Here is a 17,514-nt window from a genome sequence, read left to right as displayed (position 1 = left end):
TCCTTAAAAAGTCCTTAAAAACTCCTTACTTTTCATTTTGAAAATTTTGTATGAACCCTGTATAAGAATATTCTCTCCCCTTGAAGCAAATATTCTGTTTTTATAGCTTAGAGCACTTGTCCAGCAAAAAAGACACTGGGGCTCAAGTCCGCATGAAAGCAAAGAATTTTCCTTTACTGAAACACCAATCTCTTCATGCAGCCAGTTTTCTGTATATATTGTATTAAGAGAGTGACATTCTTTCAACAAATTATTGATGTCTTTCAAGTTGGTGTGACCTTTCTGATGTTTCTTATAATTTATTTTTGTGTAATGCATTCTGTGTTGAATTTGACATGCAAACGTCTGCATATAAGAAACCAAATACTGTGAAACCTTGTTACAACTATACTCGGTATGATAAATCCCTTTACAATGATATTTTTCCAAATGCCTTGGTTTGGAAATGTTTGCAGTCTAATGTTAAACAGCTGCCTCTCGATATAACTATTATCTCTGTACAATGGATGTACAACCTTTTCAGTACGCATTCCAGATATTGGTATTTCTGCCACTTGTGGGTCAGAAACTGGTATACGTAGGGATGACCATGTAACTCATTTTAAGGGATAGGCTATTCCTGTAATTTTGGTCATCTTGACCTTATTTATATATATAAACATATAAAACATCTGTTTTTTCAACAAAGATTGAGATTATTTTCACAACCTATAAATACTATGATAATTAAATGACCAATTATCATAAATACAGTCTTATGAATATGTACATACATATTTGTCTCTTATGTTTTTCTATTTTTTGTGAATTACATTTCAACCATTGCAACTTGTAGTAATTGCCACCATCTGTGGTTTGTCTGTAATATTTGTTTATATTTTTACTTATCTGTGACTATTTTTTAGGCTGTAATTGGTTTCTGCAGGGTATAATTGTATAGAGATCTTTATATTTGCTTGAAGTAGCAGGTTTGACTGTCATCGCACATCACAAAATTGTTTTTTTATATATAAGAATTTTCAGATTTTGAACTTAAAATATATGTAATAACCATAAGAATCATATGTATAAGTTTTCGCCTGTATTTTTGTATTGCACATATTTTAATGATAAACTTTTCTTTAACAGGAAAGAGCTGGTGTAAAAATGGTTTTGATTCAGGATGGTCCACAGCAAACTGCTAGTGAGAAACCTTTGCGCATTACTGGTGAACTTGACAAATGTGAAGTAAGTTTTTGTCTGAAATGAATGAGAAAATTTTCTTATGAAAATAAAAATGCTACAACAGGAGTTGCCAATTTTTGAAGGGATTCTGCCCAGACAGGGTTAGGTTTTTGATGTCAAAAACTGGTTTAAAAACCGTCGAAAACCATAAAAATCGTAAATGTTTTTTGATAATGTTTTGAACACAATAGGTATATAACATGATAAACTTATTTTTTTGCAAATTACAATGTTTTATTTTTTAAACACTAATTTATCGCAATCAAAAGAAAAATTCAAAATTGCAAATTATTTTGAACATAAAGATTCTAGAGCATATAAAATATAATTTTGTAGTTAATTTTATCTAAGCTACTGATTACTTGTGTTCAATTTGCTAAGCGGAACAGAGCTGCTTATTCAAAATATGTATGATAGGGCATCAGAGTTAGGTTTTTGACTTCAGAAACTAAATCAGTATTAAAAGAGTTAAAAACTTGTTAATGTTGTCAAATAGTTTTTTTAACGTGATAGATATGTTAAATAATAAAACACTTTTATGTAAAGGGTTTTATATTCGAAATTGTAATTACTGAAAAAAAAACTCTTGATATTTCAAATTTTCTGATCTGCCAGAATTTTATTCCATATTGAATGTTCTCGAGCAGCGTCTAGCGCATCTTTTATCAATCAAACTAATTTATTTTCACCTAAAAATTTCTTAAATATATATGTATAAATTCACAGAGTTTTAAAGAGTATTTTCAACCAAAGCAGAGTTGACAGGACTGTATACCCAAAGCATTTGTTTTGCACATTTACATACAGCTTCAATTGGAAAACCATTGCATTATAAATGCTAGTAAATATACCATATTACAGTGAAAAAGTAAGAACAACTAAGTTTGACTAAGGATAAGTTAAAAGAGCTTCTTAAGCATCATATACAAGCCAGCATTGCCAAATTAGATGATATTTTAGTCCTACAATTTAGTATTTTGATCGCTAGATATATTTCAATGTTATGCACAATAAGAGTTTCGTTTTAAGTATCTGTGATTATCTAGATAATTTAATAATGACAGAAATCAACATTACCTATATGATGTACTAAACTTTTTTAAACACTTATCTGTTGTAAAAAGAGTACAGCAGATGGTTTATATCACTGCACATATATAAGCAGTTGAAGAAATTTCGGAAGGTCAAGAATCATCTTGAATCAGAGAATGTCAAATCAAACCATAGTTTTCCCCTTCAGTGTTATGCTTTATTCAATTTGTATATTTTGTAAGAGGTGTACACACAGGGTGATTATAAAAAAACTATCCCGACATATGGGCCCCTAACTATCATACCATTCACAGAAACTGAATGAAATTTTGGCATAAGTATTTTGATGTATGCGCTCAAGAATATGAAAAACAACAGTGTCACTCTAACAGTTATGGTTACAGTGAGAAAATATCAAATGGCAACACCAAGTTTTTTGTATTGGAATGTGATCTCCATTGTGAAAATCCCTAAATAGCGTTCGACTGTAGCATGAAAATCACCGGCGGTAGATAGGCTAAAAGTGAGGGCAACCAATAAGGACAGAGAAGCAGCATAAAATAAAGCATTTTATTGTGTTTCACAAATTTTCCACATGACCTTGTGGAGGACTAATCAGGCTGGGATCTCAGCCGAAGAAACGGTGTGACGAATGAAACGAACATTAATGCTCTGGTGCACGGCAAAGTCCTTTTTACTTTTTCCTTGCCTAGCTCCGGGGATTTTCGTGCTACAGGTGCCATTCCAACGCTATTTAGTGTTTTTCAGTATGGAGATCGCATTCCAATACAAACATTTTCTCACTGTAACCGTAACTGTTAGAGTGACACTGTTGTTTTCCATATCATTCTTGAGCGCATACCTCAAAATACCTTATGCCAAAATTTCATTCAGTTTCTGTGAATGGTATGATAGTTAGGGGCCCATATGTCGGGATAGTTTTTTTATAATCACCCCGTATATATATATATATATATATATATATACACACACACACACACTATCTACCAATAAGTATTTGGACACCTATGCAAATGACGATATCTGTGGTCCTGAGATACGTCATGCCCTCCGCCGGTATATATCTTGTAGGAAACAACATCGCATTAGTCGCATGCAAGATGCCGCACAGTTCGGAGCTCTCTGATTTCGAGAAAGGTATAATTATCGGGTATCACAAAAATGACCGATCCTTAAGGGACATATCTAGCGAGCTGAAGTACCCAAAATCGGCAGTGGCCTATGTGATTAGGAAGTGGAAGGTGAGCTATGATTGTCGGAATTTGCCCCGAGTCGGCAGACCAACGAAACTGGGAGATAGAGACAGACGGGTGCTGTCCAGAGCAATTCGGAAGAACCGCACCCAACCAATGGCCCTCATCCGCGAGGAGTTTCAACAGGCATCCGGGAGTATTTTTTCAATGAATACCATCCGTAAGGAAGCACATCTGATTGGTTTTCATGGTCGTGCTGCTGCCCATAAGCATTTGATCACAAAGTCCAACCGCGTTGCTCGGTTAATGTGGTGCAAAGCACATAGAAATTGGACCGTAGATCAGTGGAAACGGGTTCTTTGGAGCGACGAATCAAGGTTCACCCTCTACCGTTCGGATGGCAGGGTCTGGGTCTGGCGTCTGCCTGGAGAATGTCTCCTGCCAGAATGCATTGTGCCAACAGTCAAGTTCGGCGGAGGTGGAATTATGGTCTGGGCGGTGTTTCTCCTGGTATGGACTGGGACCCTTGGTTCCCATTCATGGTGAGCTCAACGGCGATGCCTACTGCACTATTTTGGATGACAGTGTGCTTCCTACGTTGTGGCAGTTTTACGGGGTGGACCCCTGTTACTTCCAGGACGACAATGCCAGCTGTCATACTGCAAGGTTAACCAAGGCTTGGTATGGTGCCAATGGGGTTCATCGAATGGACTGGCCTGCCCAGAGCCCAGACCTGAACCCTATCGAGAACCTCTAGGACGAGTTGGATCGCCGAATTAAGGGGTGCCCTACCGTCCAAAATCTGTGAAGGAACTGGCATGTCTTCTCCAAGCCGAGTGGAAGAAAATACCACTAGCCGTCACACAAGGACTTGTGGAAAGTATGCCCCAGAGGGTTCACGCTGTAATTGCCTCTCGTGGAGGCTCTACCAACTATTGATTTTGAATAAAGTTAGTTTTTCTTTTCTATCACAGGTGTCCAAATACTTATTAGTAGATAGTGTATATATATATATATATATTTGTCCAAAATAATTCTGTAGAGAGTAGAAAATTATTTGACAATCATATTAAATATTTATTCTTTGTATGGCTGGTCACTTTAAACATTTCATGCAATTTACCTGTGTATTTCAATGGGAATTTTTATATTGAAAAGCAATATTTGAAGTTTTGGATGCGACAGTTTAAACCTTCAAAAACTGCCATTTGTCGAAAACCTGTGCTCAGAGAAGCATGGAGTAATTTTTTTTAACTAATCAATCATTTTTTTACCTTATGCATTAATTTGATAGATAGGAATATCTATATATCAAGTGGCAGGGTGAGCATTGCTCTTTGACATTTCAGCTAGCAAATTTTTTCTTGGATGTAGATTCACTTGCACCATGAAATAGCCACATTGTGAGCTGAAACAGGGTTCCCAGATGCTTGGAAAAGCAGTCAAGGAAAATACAAATTTTTGGCAAAGATCTGCAAAATATGAGAATATTTGATAAAAATCAGAAGTTCTGTGAATGAAAAAAAGAACTTAAAAAAAACAAAATTTAGAATGTTAAGATTTGAATTATATTTTTTTCCTCCAGTTTTTTGGTTAGGGAAATGATCTAGCAGATTTTACTGGGAAACCTGTAAAATCTTGCATCTTGAAGGGAATTTTTCCATTTAATAATAACGGTAAAGTCTAATTCACTCTATCTACATTATATGGATGTACTTGTATTAAAATCTAATTCCTTTACACAGTATGGTGTATTTATATCATTTGGAATAAAGTTTTGTTTGTAATGTAAATACTAGAGATGTGAGGTGAGAATATTCTCAGAGAACAAGGATATTCTGAAAATATTCTCGTGGGTGTAAAAATTGGAGAATAATCGAGAATATTCATTTTTCTTATAAGTAATTTAAATTTTTATACTAATTTTGTTTATATTGTGAAATATAAATCAGTTTTCATTGCCTGAAACATTTAAAACAAAACAATTTTCGGTATAATCACCCCAATTCTCCAGGTCATGATGAGAGGGTTTAAAAGTTTGGTTATAAAGATTTTAGAAAAACATTAAAAAATTATTCCACAATTAGATAAATTTTCAGAAATAAGTTCAACAAAAGAAATGAAACCAAAGTTTATTGATAAAGGAAGCTATTCTTATATAATCACCTTCATTCTAAGAAGATACAGAACTGTTGTTTTCTTTAATGCACATACACTTAAATTCTGTATCACTCACATTTCTTTGAAAGTTATGCAATTTAGCCCTGTTGGTTTAATTCTCTTGCTTTCTAACTTTAATATTGTGGTCTACAAACTTCAGTGTTCCCATCTTCTTGACGGGAAGAGAGACAGTGACAGAATATTCTTGAGAATATTCTCTCAAAGGACTACTATTATAAATTACTAGAGAATATTCTTATCGAAAATAATAATTCTCAAATTATTTATCGATATTATTTATTATAATACATGTTATTACATATATTCTTGATAATACTCCTCTGGAAAGATTTTAGTAACTGAAGAATATTCTCATCGAGGAGAATATTCTCTGCAAGCACTATTATTATTTAATAACTTCAGAATAATTCTTATTTTCTATAAGAATATTCCTCAGTAATTTATGAAAGTAGTCCTTCCAGAGAATACTCTCAAGGATATTATATATTATAAGCTTTCACTTGTTCAAACTTGGTTTTTTTTTCTTTGTGTCATAGTTTGGTCAAATTTTAACTCGTAAAGCATTAAATACTCTATTAAAAATCTTTTTTTTTTCTTTCCTTTTTTCAATATTTGTGTATTTATTTAAAATATAAGGTTATCCTGATTTTGAACTTTTGTTTCTTGATTTAGTTTGCAAAACAGCTGGTTATGGATCTTATCACAGAAAAAGAGCTTGAGGTAAGGTGGTTAATACGATGATAATTAGCTTAGATGCCTGTAGTAATTATTCTGTATTATTGAATGATTGATAATTTAATTTTTACAGCTTTTAAGAGTTTTTTAGCCATCAATTGACCCTGTTTGCACAGGAGTCCCATTTAAATTGCGGCATTCAAGAAATGTTATTTCTTTGTTTTTTCCCTTTTGTATTATAAAGTACAAAATGGAATTTTATAGAAGTTCCAAAGTTTTTATAATATGTATCTTCAATAAAATGTTGAAATTACGAGGTGCCTCCTAATTTGATGCCCAAATTCCTCTAGACTGCATGTGCATGTAAGGTGTTCACTACCTTTCTTGTCATTTTTCTTTGAAACGGTACTGGAGTGAACTTTAATAGTTTTTGATAGAAATTGTCCCAAAATGATAAAAACAATAATAAACTTTGGACCACTTGTCATTTGCATATAAAAGGTAATTTTCATGTCAAATTTTAAGCAAAATTCACGTGAGATTCCAAACACGATTGCAAATGATTCTGTGAATAGAATGTTTTGTTATTTTCACAATAAATTCAGCAAGTAGTAGTGCAGGTTATGGACTGAAATTTAAAGATTGTATGATATGCTCATAAGTTGCACTCAACTCTGTCGATGTACAAGCAAATTTTTGGAAATTTCATTCTACATTTCGTCTACTACACTAATTAGATAAATATATATGATAGATCTTAGATTTTAGCTTATAACCTCTGCAATATATAGTAGAATATCATTAAAATTTCATGATGCAATGAATAGATTTTTAGAAATTAAATATCAAACTCAAGTCAAATGTCAAAAACAGTATTCTCTATTAAACACTTTGTTTTTATTCACGGAATACTTGTATGTGAAAATGCAACACTAAAGTGGATGCAACTTTGATTTTGAGCATCATATAAACAAAACAAGGCCTATTTTAGATTCACTTAAAATGGGGGCTTTCATGAAAAATAAAAATCAATATTTTCTTTGAAAATTAGATTTTTATCGTAGTGGAATATTTTAATTGCATGATATGATTTTTGGTGTATGACGATGAGGATGGGTATTCTTGTATGACAATTTTTTTTTTGGTAATTTGTATTACTTCAGTAACAGAGTGGAAAAGTGGAGTGTCAAATTGTGAGCCATTGCTGTATTAGGACGTGCATATTCACTTACTGCAGACTTTAAATGTTACTATATATGTAATAATAACTATATAAAAGTGAGCAAAAAGTTGAATTTTTTCTTGTGTTTGTTTAGAGCCTGCAAAAAAGTGGGATAGATGGAACAAATGATTATGGTAGTACAGCTGGTGGGGCACCAACTCCTGGTGGTGGTGGAAGTCATGAGGTAAGACCAGAATGTGTGGGTTAACTGCGTGTAACGTTAATGAAATATTTTTCAACCATTTTATGGTGAAAAACCTAGTGCGAACAGCATTGAAAATTTCTATGACATCCGGTGGCATTAATACAAATAAAATAAGCCACAACAGGCAAAATGCCCTGGTGATGGCTGAAAAATATGTTAAAAAATATTGATATTAAAATACAGCAATCTCTCTAAAATAATAGCAATTATCACAAAAAAAACATGGTAAAATGTTGCTCATAAAAAAATTATGGTTATCTTAGTATGGGTAGCTTATTGATTTATCTCAATCTAAACATTGTAAACAGTCAAGAAATCAAAGCTCTTGTTATAGCTCAAGCCTTGTGTGCCTACAAGAGCATGCATAGCTCTTCTCTACACCACTTCAACCAAGTCTGTTCCTCTGTAGCTATGGTTTCCGAAACCTTACAGCATACTCCAGCCTAGGACAAACGAATTCCCACAGAAGTGGGAAAATGACTTAAGTAGAGCACAGAGATCTTTTTAGAATAAAAACCAAGCATTCTTTATATTCCAATGTGCAATGCAACAGTTCTCAGAAAACCTGGGTTTCCTCATCTGAGTTTTAGTTTGCATCTAGAATAAATATGTTATGCAACTCTTAATTAAATATTAAATCGGGTTCGAACCAAAATGAGCAGCCACGCACTTGTCAGTGCTGAAAGTCGCGTTCCACTCATTCACCCATGCCACGCAATCTATACTAATCAAATGTTATATAGCTAAATCAAATTTCAAAATGGCTCGCAGGATACAAGAAGGGCGCTACAGTGCTTAAAAGTATATGGTTTCTTGAATGCTAATAATAATTTATATTTCATTATTGTATGCTGTGGCTTCTAATATCTGAATTGATGCCAATTTAAATCAAGGAGATTCCAGAGAGTTAGCATTCTGGTGTAGGTTTTAGTAAATAAGCCTTGTAAGCCTCATTTTTTGAATTTATATCCTAATCCACAGTTATCTTACTAGTGTTGCGGGTCGTGTAATGGCATATTATTAAATTAAATAATTTCATTACAGAATATAAATACGTGGAAAAATGTTTGTTGCATATAAACTTTTAATGGTGTACACATACTTTATAACATTCACTCGCCCTGAACTATAATGATAAAAGCACCTTTACAAAGAAAACATTGCCCTAGCAGTCACTTAAACAGTGACTGCAGTTTGGTCCAAAAATTAAAAACTAGGTCAAAAAGATGTTTTTTGGATCCGAATGCGAGAACATCTAAATTTCAACAGCGATCAATAAACTGTAAATGTCTTTTTTGATGCCAGAGATATTGTAAAAAAGAAGGCATGTTATACCATGAAGATTTTGTCATGTAAGCAATGATTTAGACGACTGCGTCATAGAATTTGTAGTGTGAGAAAGAAAATACGTATATACTGTGTATAAGCCAAGTTTTTTGTGGAAAAATTTGTTCCTCAATTGGGGGGTCGGCTTATACTCCAGTCAGTTTTTGATGAGAAAATATTGACCCCTGCAATCAGTAGTCATTTTTGTAACTATAGATGGCATTGCAAATCATCAAAGTGATTTTTGTAGCTATAGATGTTGTGTTAGTACTTTCCAGGTTAAATCCATGTGGTAATTTTGTTCCTGGGCAGTACAAGTCGTGATCACCCACAGAAAAATGATTGATCTATGTTGTATCAGGAAAAAAGGGTTGTGTATGATGCGTCTTTCAAACTGAAAGTTATCAGATTCGCCCCGAAGAAAACAATAACACTGCTGCAGCTCTAACATATAACATCAATGAGAAACAAGTGAGAGAATGGCGGAAAATGAAAGAAACTTATCAAAAAGGAAAAAGTCATGCGGAAGACAAAAAAGACTCTTCAAGGAAAAGTATCAGTGTTCCCTGAACTTGGGAAGGAATTGAATGAATGGGTGCTACACTTCAGACTGAAAGGTATAATCGTGACAAGGACAACCATTTGTCTAAAAGCATCGAAACTAGCCAAGAGTGTTAAATGCAAAGACACAAAACCAGAAAAATTCAATACATCTCCGAGATGGTGCACTGGTTTCATAATTGAACTGTCACAAATCGGTAATAAGAACGAAACCCCAGTTGCTTTCGATTTTTTAAACAATAGAACTGGTGATGAACTCGAGGGGGGGGGGAAGAACCATCTTTGTTAGAACAACTGGGCACGAGAAAACACGATTTACTTTTGTGCTATTATGCATGGCCGATGGAAAGAAATTACCTCCAGTTGTGATTTTCAAAATTAAGAAAATTCCTCCAAACATGAAGTTCCCACCAAGAATGATTGTGAAAGCCCAGGAAAAGGGCTGGGTGGATGAAAAGGGCATTCTACAATGGATCCAGGAAATATGGAACAAAAGACACAGAGCATTATTGGTATGGGATATGTTCAAACCCCCACAAAACCGATAATGTCAAAGCCTAGGCAAAGAAATCGAAAACATCATTGGCTTTGATACCAAGTGGGCTAACGTCAATTGTACAACCTTTAGATGTGAGCATTAACAAGCCTTTCAAAGACTATTTAAAGAATTTGTGGATTGAATGGAGGAGTTCCGATGATAAAAAAAACTACAAAAATCGATGCCTTGAAGAAACCTGACATTGGCTTAGTGTGCCAATGGGTACATGAGGTGTGGAATTCTTTTTCAACCGAAATTATCACCTGATCCTTCAAAAAGTGTTGCATCAGGAATGCGATGGACGGAATTGAGGATGATATCCTCTTTGCAAGTGAGAATGGCGATCACAGCCCAGATGAAGATAAAAACGAAGATGCCACATGCCACACCCTATGATCTGATGGATTACGATGAGCTTGGAGACTCAGAAGAAACGGATTAAAAAGTTTGAATCATTTTGTAAACTTTTTTTCTCTGAAATGCCGATTTTTTGGGGTCGGCTTATACACAGGTTTTCAATTTATTGCGGTTTTGGTAGTCCTGAAGTGGAGGGGGGGGGGGGTTGGCTTATATACGATTTAGCTTATACAAGAGTGTACGGTATGTATTTGTAGTGATTATTCGATCAGTGTTTTACTTTTAATAAACTTTATTAAATATTTTAAGGTGGGTATTGCGATAATGACACTAGTTAAGGTTGAGTTGCATGTAAAGCTAATTTGAAAATTATATTTTTAGATAATGGTGCCAAAACAAGCTGTTGGTGTGGTCATTGGAAAAGGGGGTGATATGATAAAGAAAATCCAACAAGATTCTGGAGCTAAAGTTCAATTTTTGAATGTGAAGGATGAAGGGCCTGAAGATAAAGTATGTATAGTGTCTGGGAGCCCCGAGCAGATCCAGAGTGCCACAAATTTCATCAACGATTTGATTCAAAGTGTGTTGGTGTGTATCAATTTACTATTTTTCATTGTTCTTAAAACTACAAAGCTGTATCATTAACTTTCATAAAAAATATTTGTTGCATTACTTTTTATGAATTTGTAATATCTAAACTCACTGGTTGAAATTTCCAAATTGCAGGGGTGGGAACTCTGCGCCAAAATAAACATCTTATGCTACCCTTCGCCAATAGCAAAGGGTGGCAAAATAGGATATTTTACCTTGGTATGCCTGGAATTTCAAAAAAGGATGGCAAAGAATTTTGTTCCTACTTGCCACAAAACGATTCTATCAGAGAAGAGCGTTTTTTATTTCTCTGCACTTTTTGGTACCATTTCTCCTTCCATATTCCGTAGTTGAATTTTCTCACGACCTTCAAAAAATAGGTGTCTGTTGGGATGTAGTTTCACTACACTGCAAAGTACAGTATTGGGAAAAGCTTTCGAGCTAACCGTGTGTGCTTTTCACACTTTGCAAGCACTATAGAGATGTTTTGATTTTATTTACCCAGACAGTTTTTTCTTTAAAGTGCTACAAACATATCAAACCACTAATCCATCTGGTCTCTTGTTGAAAGATTTGCTGAAAGTCCAGAAAAATTAGTGAAATTAGAGGTGGTTGCAGATTTTTTATTTTATTTTTAAAATTTTCCTGACAAGTTCTTTTGCTCGACTTTGTTCTCGAAAATGGGATTTCGATAACAGCAGCCCCTTATTTAAACTATCTGGCTTTCCATTGCAAAACTTGGATAATATTCGTGATTGTGCTGTTGAAGATGGTTTGCAATGGTTTAAGCACAAATGCGAATGAGTTTCAGTTTTCAAAAAAGAAAAAAGTTGTCATTGTGTCAAATCCCAATGTTACGTGAAAAAAATCGTCATTCCGTAAGTAAAAGACCATTCTGCCATATTATGAATGCTAATTTAGCAACTTTGCTGAATAGCGAGTGTTGTCACCAAATAACGAGCATTGAATCATCAATCTTGTCAAATAACGAGTGCTGAATTGTCAAACATAGTGTTGATTCTTCCAAAATTTTTTCCCATTTTGCCACAATTTCTTTCTGGGTATAAAAAATTATTATAAAAAATTTTCATTGCATTTAAACTGCTGCTGTTCCAGATAGCACATAGTGCTCTCAGTAAGCAAAATGTGTTAGACTGGTATAAAAAATTCAAGAGAATATGGCTGCTTTTTTTCCCTCATTTTATCAATCCCAAATATTGTTTCTTTAACCCTTCGATGGGCAGCGCCGTATATATCCGCTCAAAAATGTTGTGGCGAATCTGGGCAGCGCCGTATATATCCGGCCGACCTGATCAGTTGCCTTCCCCTACTTTCTTTGTGTAAATCTGTCGCCCCTGCAGTTGACGAGCTCCTCCTCCAGTATTCAGAAGAGATCATGACATTGTAGGACGCTCTATACAGCTACACAATACAGAAAGCACACGGTAACAATGCTATTATCCCTTGCATTGTAATTGCTATCTTGAGGTGCAAAGGGTTGTAGGGAAAGAGAATTCTTGAAGATGTTTCTGTGGTCTGAAGTATTTTTTTTTTCAGTTCAAAAATAGAGTATCGCTTTTTTTCCCTTTCACTCAGTTATTTCTTCTATATTTGATTTTTTTTTTATTTTTGAAACTTTCGGATGATGATTAGTTTAGAAATGGATATGATACAGAATTTATGTTTCAAAATAACTATGAACGTTAAACTAACACCTCTTGAGCTGAATTTTTTTTCGTAGTAAAGAAAGAACCCCCCCACCCCTTCACCCTCTCATCATAAACTGACTTATTTTCCGCTAAACTATGCTATATAAAATTATCCGTGGTCAACTATGATACTGTAACTAAGCCATCCATCCTATATCTCTAACATAATATAAACCGTCCCCAAAAATTAAATCCTATTTCTGCATCTTCTGACTATCTATAGTCGAATGGAAAAACTCTCTCCCCTCAACTATCATTGATCACAGTCTGTCACAATCAAACACATTCTTTTGTATCGGTCTCGACAAACAATATTGTATGAGTAAATGTAAGGAATTTCGCAATTTCAGCATTTCTTTATTTTTTCAACTACAATCTCTCGTTATTATCTATGCATATCATTTCCTCAATAAACTCAGTCTATAAATCGAGTTTATTACACTGCTGATGTATTCCAAAAACATAGAAATTTTAGTATCCATTACACATCTTTCACGTTCTTTGCGAGCATCGAACTTGAATATTACCATAATTATTTTAAACTTCTGGAACTTTAGGTCGTACATTGCAGTCAGTTCTGTGAAGTTTTTGAAGTGACACTTTCCCAAGCCTGCACAATCTTCCAATCCTAACTTATCACATTCCTGAGTTAACGCAAATGGGAAGGTCTAACCACCCCGATGAGCCAGTATAATAGTGTTATTTTGCAGGAAAAAAATAACCCCCCCCCCCAAGGAAATATTAAATTGTGAAACGCACTTCTCTCCCTCTGAGAAAATCCTGCCTACGCCCATGATCACATTCATCTCTTTGGCGTAGTCTTGTCTGTTATTTCTGTGATTGATAAATGTCAATATTGTGTTCAGAAAAGTGCTCTTGTAGCGAAACTGCGTGGATCACAGAATGCCCACTTACATGGGTTGTGATATACGATGCAGTTCATTGGAAAATTCTGTCGCTCTCAAAATAATAACATTTTGAAAGTACGATGAAACTTTTTGAAACGGCCGTTCGGTATTCCGAAAAAAAAGAGACAGTTTGTGAAGTTGATCACTGAATAGAAGTTGGGCGATGGTAGAAAGAAGAATAAGGTGGAAAGCGTGTGGTGTGTCAAAATTTCGGATTTCATTGTCACCAAAGAAAAAATCTCATGCTCAATATATTTTACAATGCCCAAGAAACAGGTGCATATACTTTGGGCAGAGCATTGGATACCAGATTATCCGATCAATTCTTGAATCTGTATTATCAGAGATCTGTTTTTTCCTCGTAGTGAGTGCTACACTCAATGAAAAGGAAAAGCCTTGTGTTCGTTCTTTCCTCGCATTATTTTATCCTCTCACTGTTTTTATACTATATGTCTGCGTGCTAAAAAGTAAAGAAAGCTCCCACAAAAACTTTCACGTCCTGTTTCTATTCAGTAAAGATCATTGGTGATCTGTCGTATTTATCCTGGGCCATGGGCGAAAATTTTTTAACTGTCTTATCAGCTAGGATCAATTGTATAGCATTAGCTTTTGTCATCTTATTTACAATTTTTTTTAACCTGATAATGTCACAACTGAATAGGAAATTCGATTGAGCTGGAAAGGTATTTATACTGATGTCCGAAGATTATGAGGTTATACAAAGAGAACTATATAAGGTGTTAATGCATTCAAATAAAACGAAGAAAAACTTGGTTTTTTTTCTTCAACTCTTACGGCCTAAGTTTGAAAGAAAAAACAGCTTGACAAATGTGACGGGACCACGGATCAGTCTGGATTAGGGAGTTAACTCAATTTTTTTGGAAGAGACTCTGTGAACACTCCTTCTTTTCAATCCACCAGTGTCTCTTTTTCACCCCCTCCCCAAAGGTAGGTTTTGCGGACGCCCATGGAAGAAAGCAAGCAGTTCATTCAAAATAAATTGGTTGCATTGACCAGAGCTGATCATAACTGAACGAGGCAGAACTAAATTCTAGGAAGAGGAAGAATTTCAAGAAAAAGACAAGAATTTCTCATTTGGTACCCGTGAAGTTATCTGTATCCGCCCATTAGTATAAGCCTCTTATCATCGTGGCTTGTTATAGCCAACACCAGAGGTAAACACAAATAAGCATTTGGTTGTTTCAAACAATGCTTGTCTCGTGATCTCACACATTCCTACTTTCCCACCTATTTCCTTTCTCCTCGCTCTTCTTTTCTACTTTTTGAGCCATGTGTGTTTCACAATGGTTTTTGATGATTCTGTATAACATTCATACTATTTGACAGGCGAGTAAAAGCAAACCCCCCCATAAGTACAATAATACTGGCTCTATTGAGTGAAGATGAATTCGATGAGAGAAGTTAATATCAAGTTCGGAGAACGATTGCTCGTTTTCATCAGTTTCATCCGAATCTTAGGATGAACTCCAGAGTGTAAGAGACTAGTGCAGTCGTGTTGTATTTAAAATTCCACCACCACCTCGAGTACGCCATTTTAGTGGGAACCCAGGCATATAGGTCCCACTATACAACGTTTCAAATTCATTCAACTAGTTAAACCTTTTTTTTTTTTTATGATCCAGTTATTGAAAACATAGTAACGTAGATCAATGACTTTGCTACAGAATATATTCAACAACATAATGTGGCACCAAAATCAAAGCGCGTTGGTGCGACACGAACAATCCACAAAAAAATTCCAAGTTTCCAAGTGCTATATTCACAGAGATATTCAAATTCGAAAAGTGGAGGCAATTTGGGGAAGAACAGAGTTAAAAGCGTGTAAAACTGTTTTCCCGCATTTAACGCTGTTCTTTTCCGAAATCTCCTCCGTTTTTCGAATTCGAATACCTCTGTGAATATAGCATTTAGAAACCATGGAATTTTTTTGTTGGGCATCGGGACAGACAGGACAACAACTTTCTAATTGAAAGCACGGAGGACGGTATAAAAATTTAATTTTTTTTTATTTTGCTACACACTGTATTTTCATTCTCAAAACTAGTACAGGGGAATTTTTGAACGCCTGCTGAGCGTTTTTTAAATTGAAATCATACCTCTATGACGGACGGTTGACGAGATAAGGGCAGAGCTAGTACTAACAGACAGGACCGTAACTAGAATTTTTGCCGCCCGGAGCCAACATTATTTTGCCACCGCCACAACTTTAAAATTCGATATACTTTTTTTAAAGGTGCTCTTGTTACCACCTAAAACTACCTCCCCCTAAATTTTGCCGCCCGGGCAGTTCACTCCCCCACCCGTCTAGTTCCGGTCCTGCTTACAGGACACCTAGTATAAAGAGTTGATGAAAACTAACTTGTATATTGAAAATAATTGGGGCAGCTTAAGACAAACATTTCACGAAACTTTGTCGAAGACAAAATTATCCACGAAAAAATTATTTCATTTGTATGGTAACTAATCAACTGTTAATTATTAATATTTTTTTTTCAAAACATTTTACGGAAGTTTAAATATAGCGTACATATATGAATATTCGTATCATCGCATACTGAATACCAACAGATAAATTAATAGACTGACATTTATCCAGTAAACATTGAATGTCCACAATGTGTGTCACGCAATAGAAATTGATTTTATATTGAGTATTCACGAAACTTGCGATTCAATCCCCGTAAATTCCGGTAAGGATGTATAAGCCACATCTAGAAAGGAAAAAAGAAAAGTTTTCGTGGAAAAATATTGTCGTCGAAGCCTCAAGTAAGACGCACATAATTTTCGTCAAAGAATTTAAAAAAAAATGATTAAAATTCTTCGTACGTTTCCACTTACGTTCTTTGATTTCTTTATTAATTTTTTTTACCATTACTTGATTAAAAAAAATAAATTAGTAAACATTGAGCGTTTTTCAGAAGTGAAAATTTATAGAATTTATTGGAATTCTCGAAGTTTTCATTATTTTCAATCGAATACTCTGTTGTAAATGAAAAAACGTTGACGCTCGAGATTTTCATGTAATAATAATTATTTATGATTATCTTTCAATTAAAATAATGATCTATTTGCATGAATCCAAAAAATAGAAAGAAATTGGTGAAAATGAAAATTTCTCATTTTTCTCCAAGAAATCGGGGAAAAATGATTTCCTAGGTTTCATAAACATTTAAACACTCAGTGAGGCCATTGTGGCTAACCTACAATAGGTCTATTCATGTTGTTGAGGTATTGTTGCGATGGGAGGATCCCCAATTACCGAAAATCCGGCTACCTGCTGGTGAGAATGGGGGAAAGCATCGTCTTTCCTGAACAGGCTCTGCCCATTTTCGAAGGATTTATCTGAATATGCGTAACTGTCGAAGGGTTGTCATTGTGTCAAATCCCAATGTTACGTGAAAAAAATCGTCATTCCGTAAGTAAAAGACCATTCTGCCATATTATGAATGCTAATTTAGCAACTTTGCTGAATAGCGAGTGTTGTCACCAAATAACGAGCATTGAATCATCAATCTTGTCAAATAACGAGTGCTGAATTGTCAAACATAGTGTTGATTCTTCCAAAATTTTTTCCCATTTTGCCACAATTTCTTTCTGGGTATAAAAAATTATTATAAAAAATTTTCATTGCATTTAAACTGCTGCTGTTCCAGATAGCACATAGTGCTCTCAGTAAGCAAAATGTGTTAGACTGGTATAAAAAATTCAAGAGAATATGGCTGCTTTTTTTCCCTCATTTTATCAATCCCA

General features: G+C 34.7%; 1 protein-coding gene across 4 annotated transcripts in view; it reads left to right on the top strand.

Moving 5' to 3' along the window:
• Positions 1–17,514, top strand: part of LOC149087760 (far upstream element-binding protein 1-like) — a 90,502-nt gene that overhangs the window by 41,415 nt on the left and 31,573 nt on the right. For all 4 annotated transcript variants that reach the window (XM_089231661.1, XM_089231664.1, XM_089231663.1 and 1 more), the window contains exons 8-11: positions 1,129–1,227; positions 6,324–6,371; positions 7,643–7,732; positions 10,917–11,123. In XM_089231661.1, the coding sequence (XP_089087787.1) occupies positions 1,129–1,227; positions 6,324–6,371; positions 7,643–7,732; positions 10,917–11,123 (444 nt within the window). The remainder of the gene's footprint in view (positions 1–1,128; positions 1,228–6,323; positions 6,372–7,642; positions 7,733–10,916; positions 11,124–17,514) is intronic.

This window comes from Pholcus phalangioides, unplaced genomic scaffold (assembly GCF_987345545.1).
Source record: "Pholcus phalangioides strain wild (caught in Gottingen) unplaced genomic scaffold, Ppha-v1.0 ptg000004l_1, whole genome shotgun sequence".
In the NCBI taxonomy this organism is placed as follows: domain Eukaryota; kingdom Metazoa; phylum Arthropoda; class Arachnida; order Araneae; family Pholcidae; genus Pholcus; species Pholcus phalangioides.
Note: the sequence above shows the minus strand (reverse complement) of the source record. Positions and strands in the feature narration are given on the sequence as shown.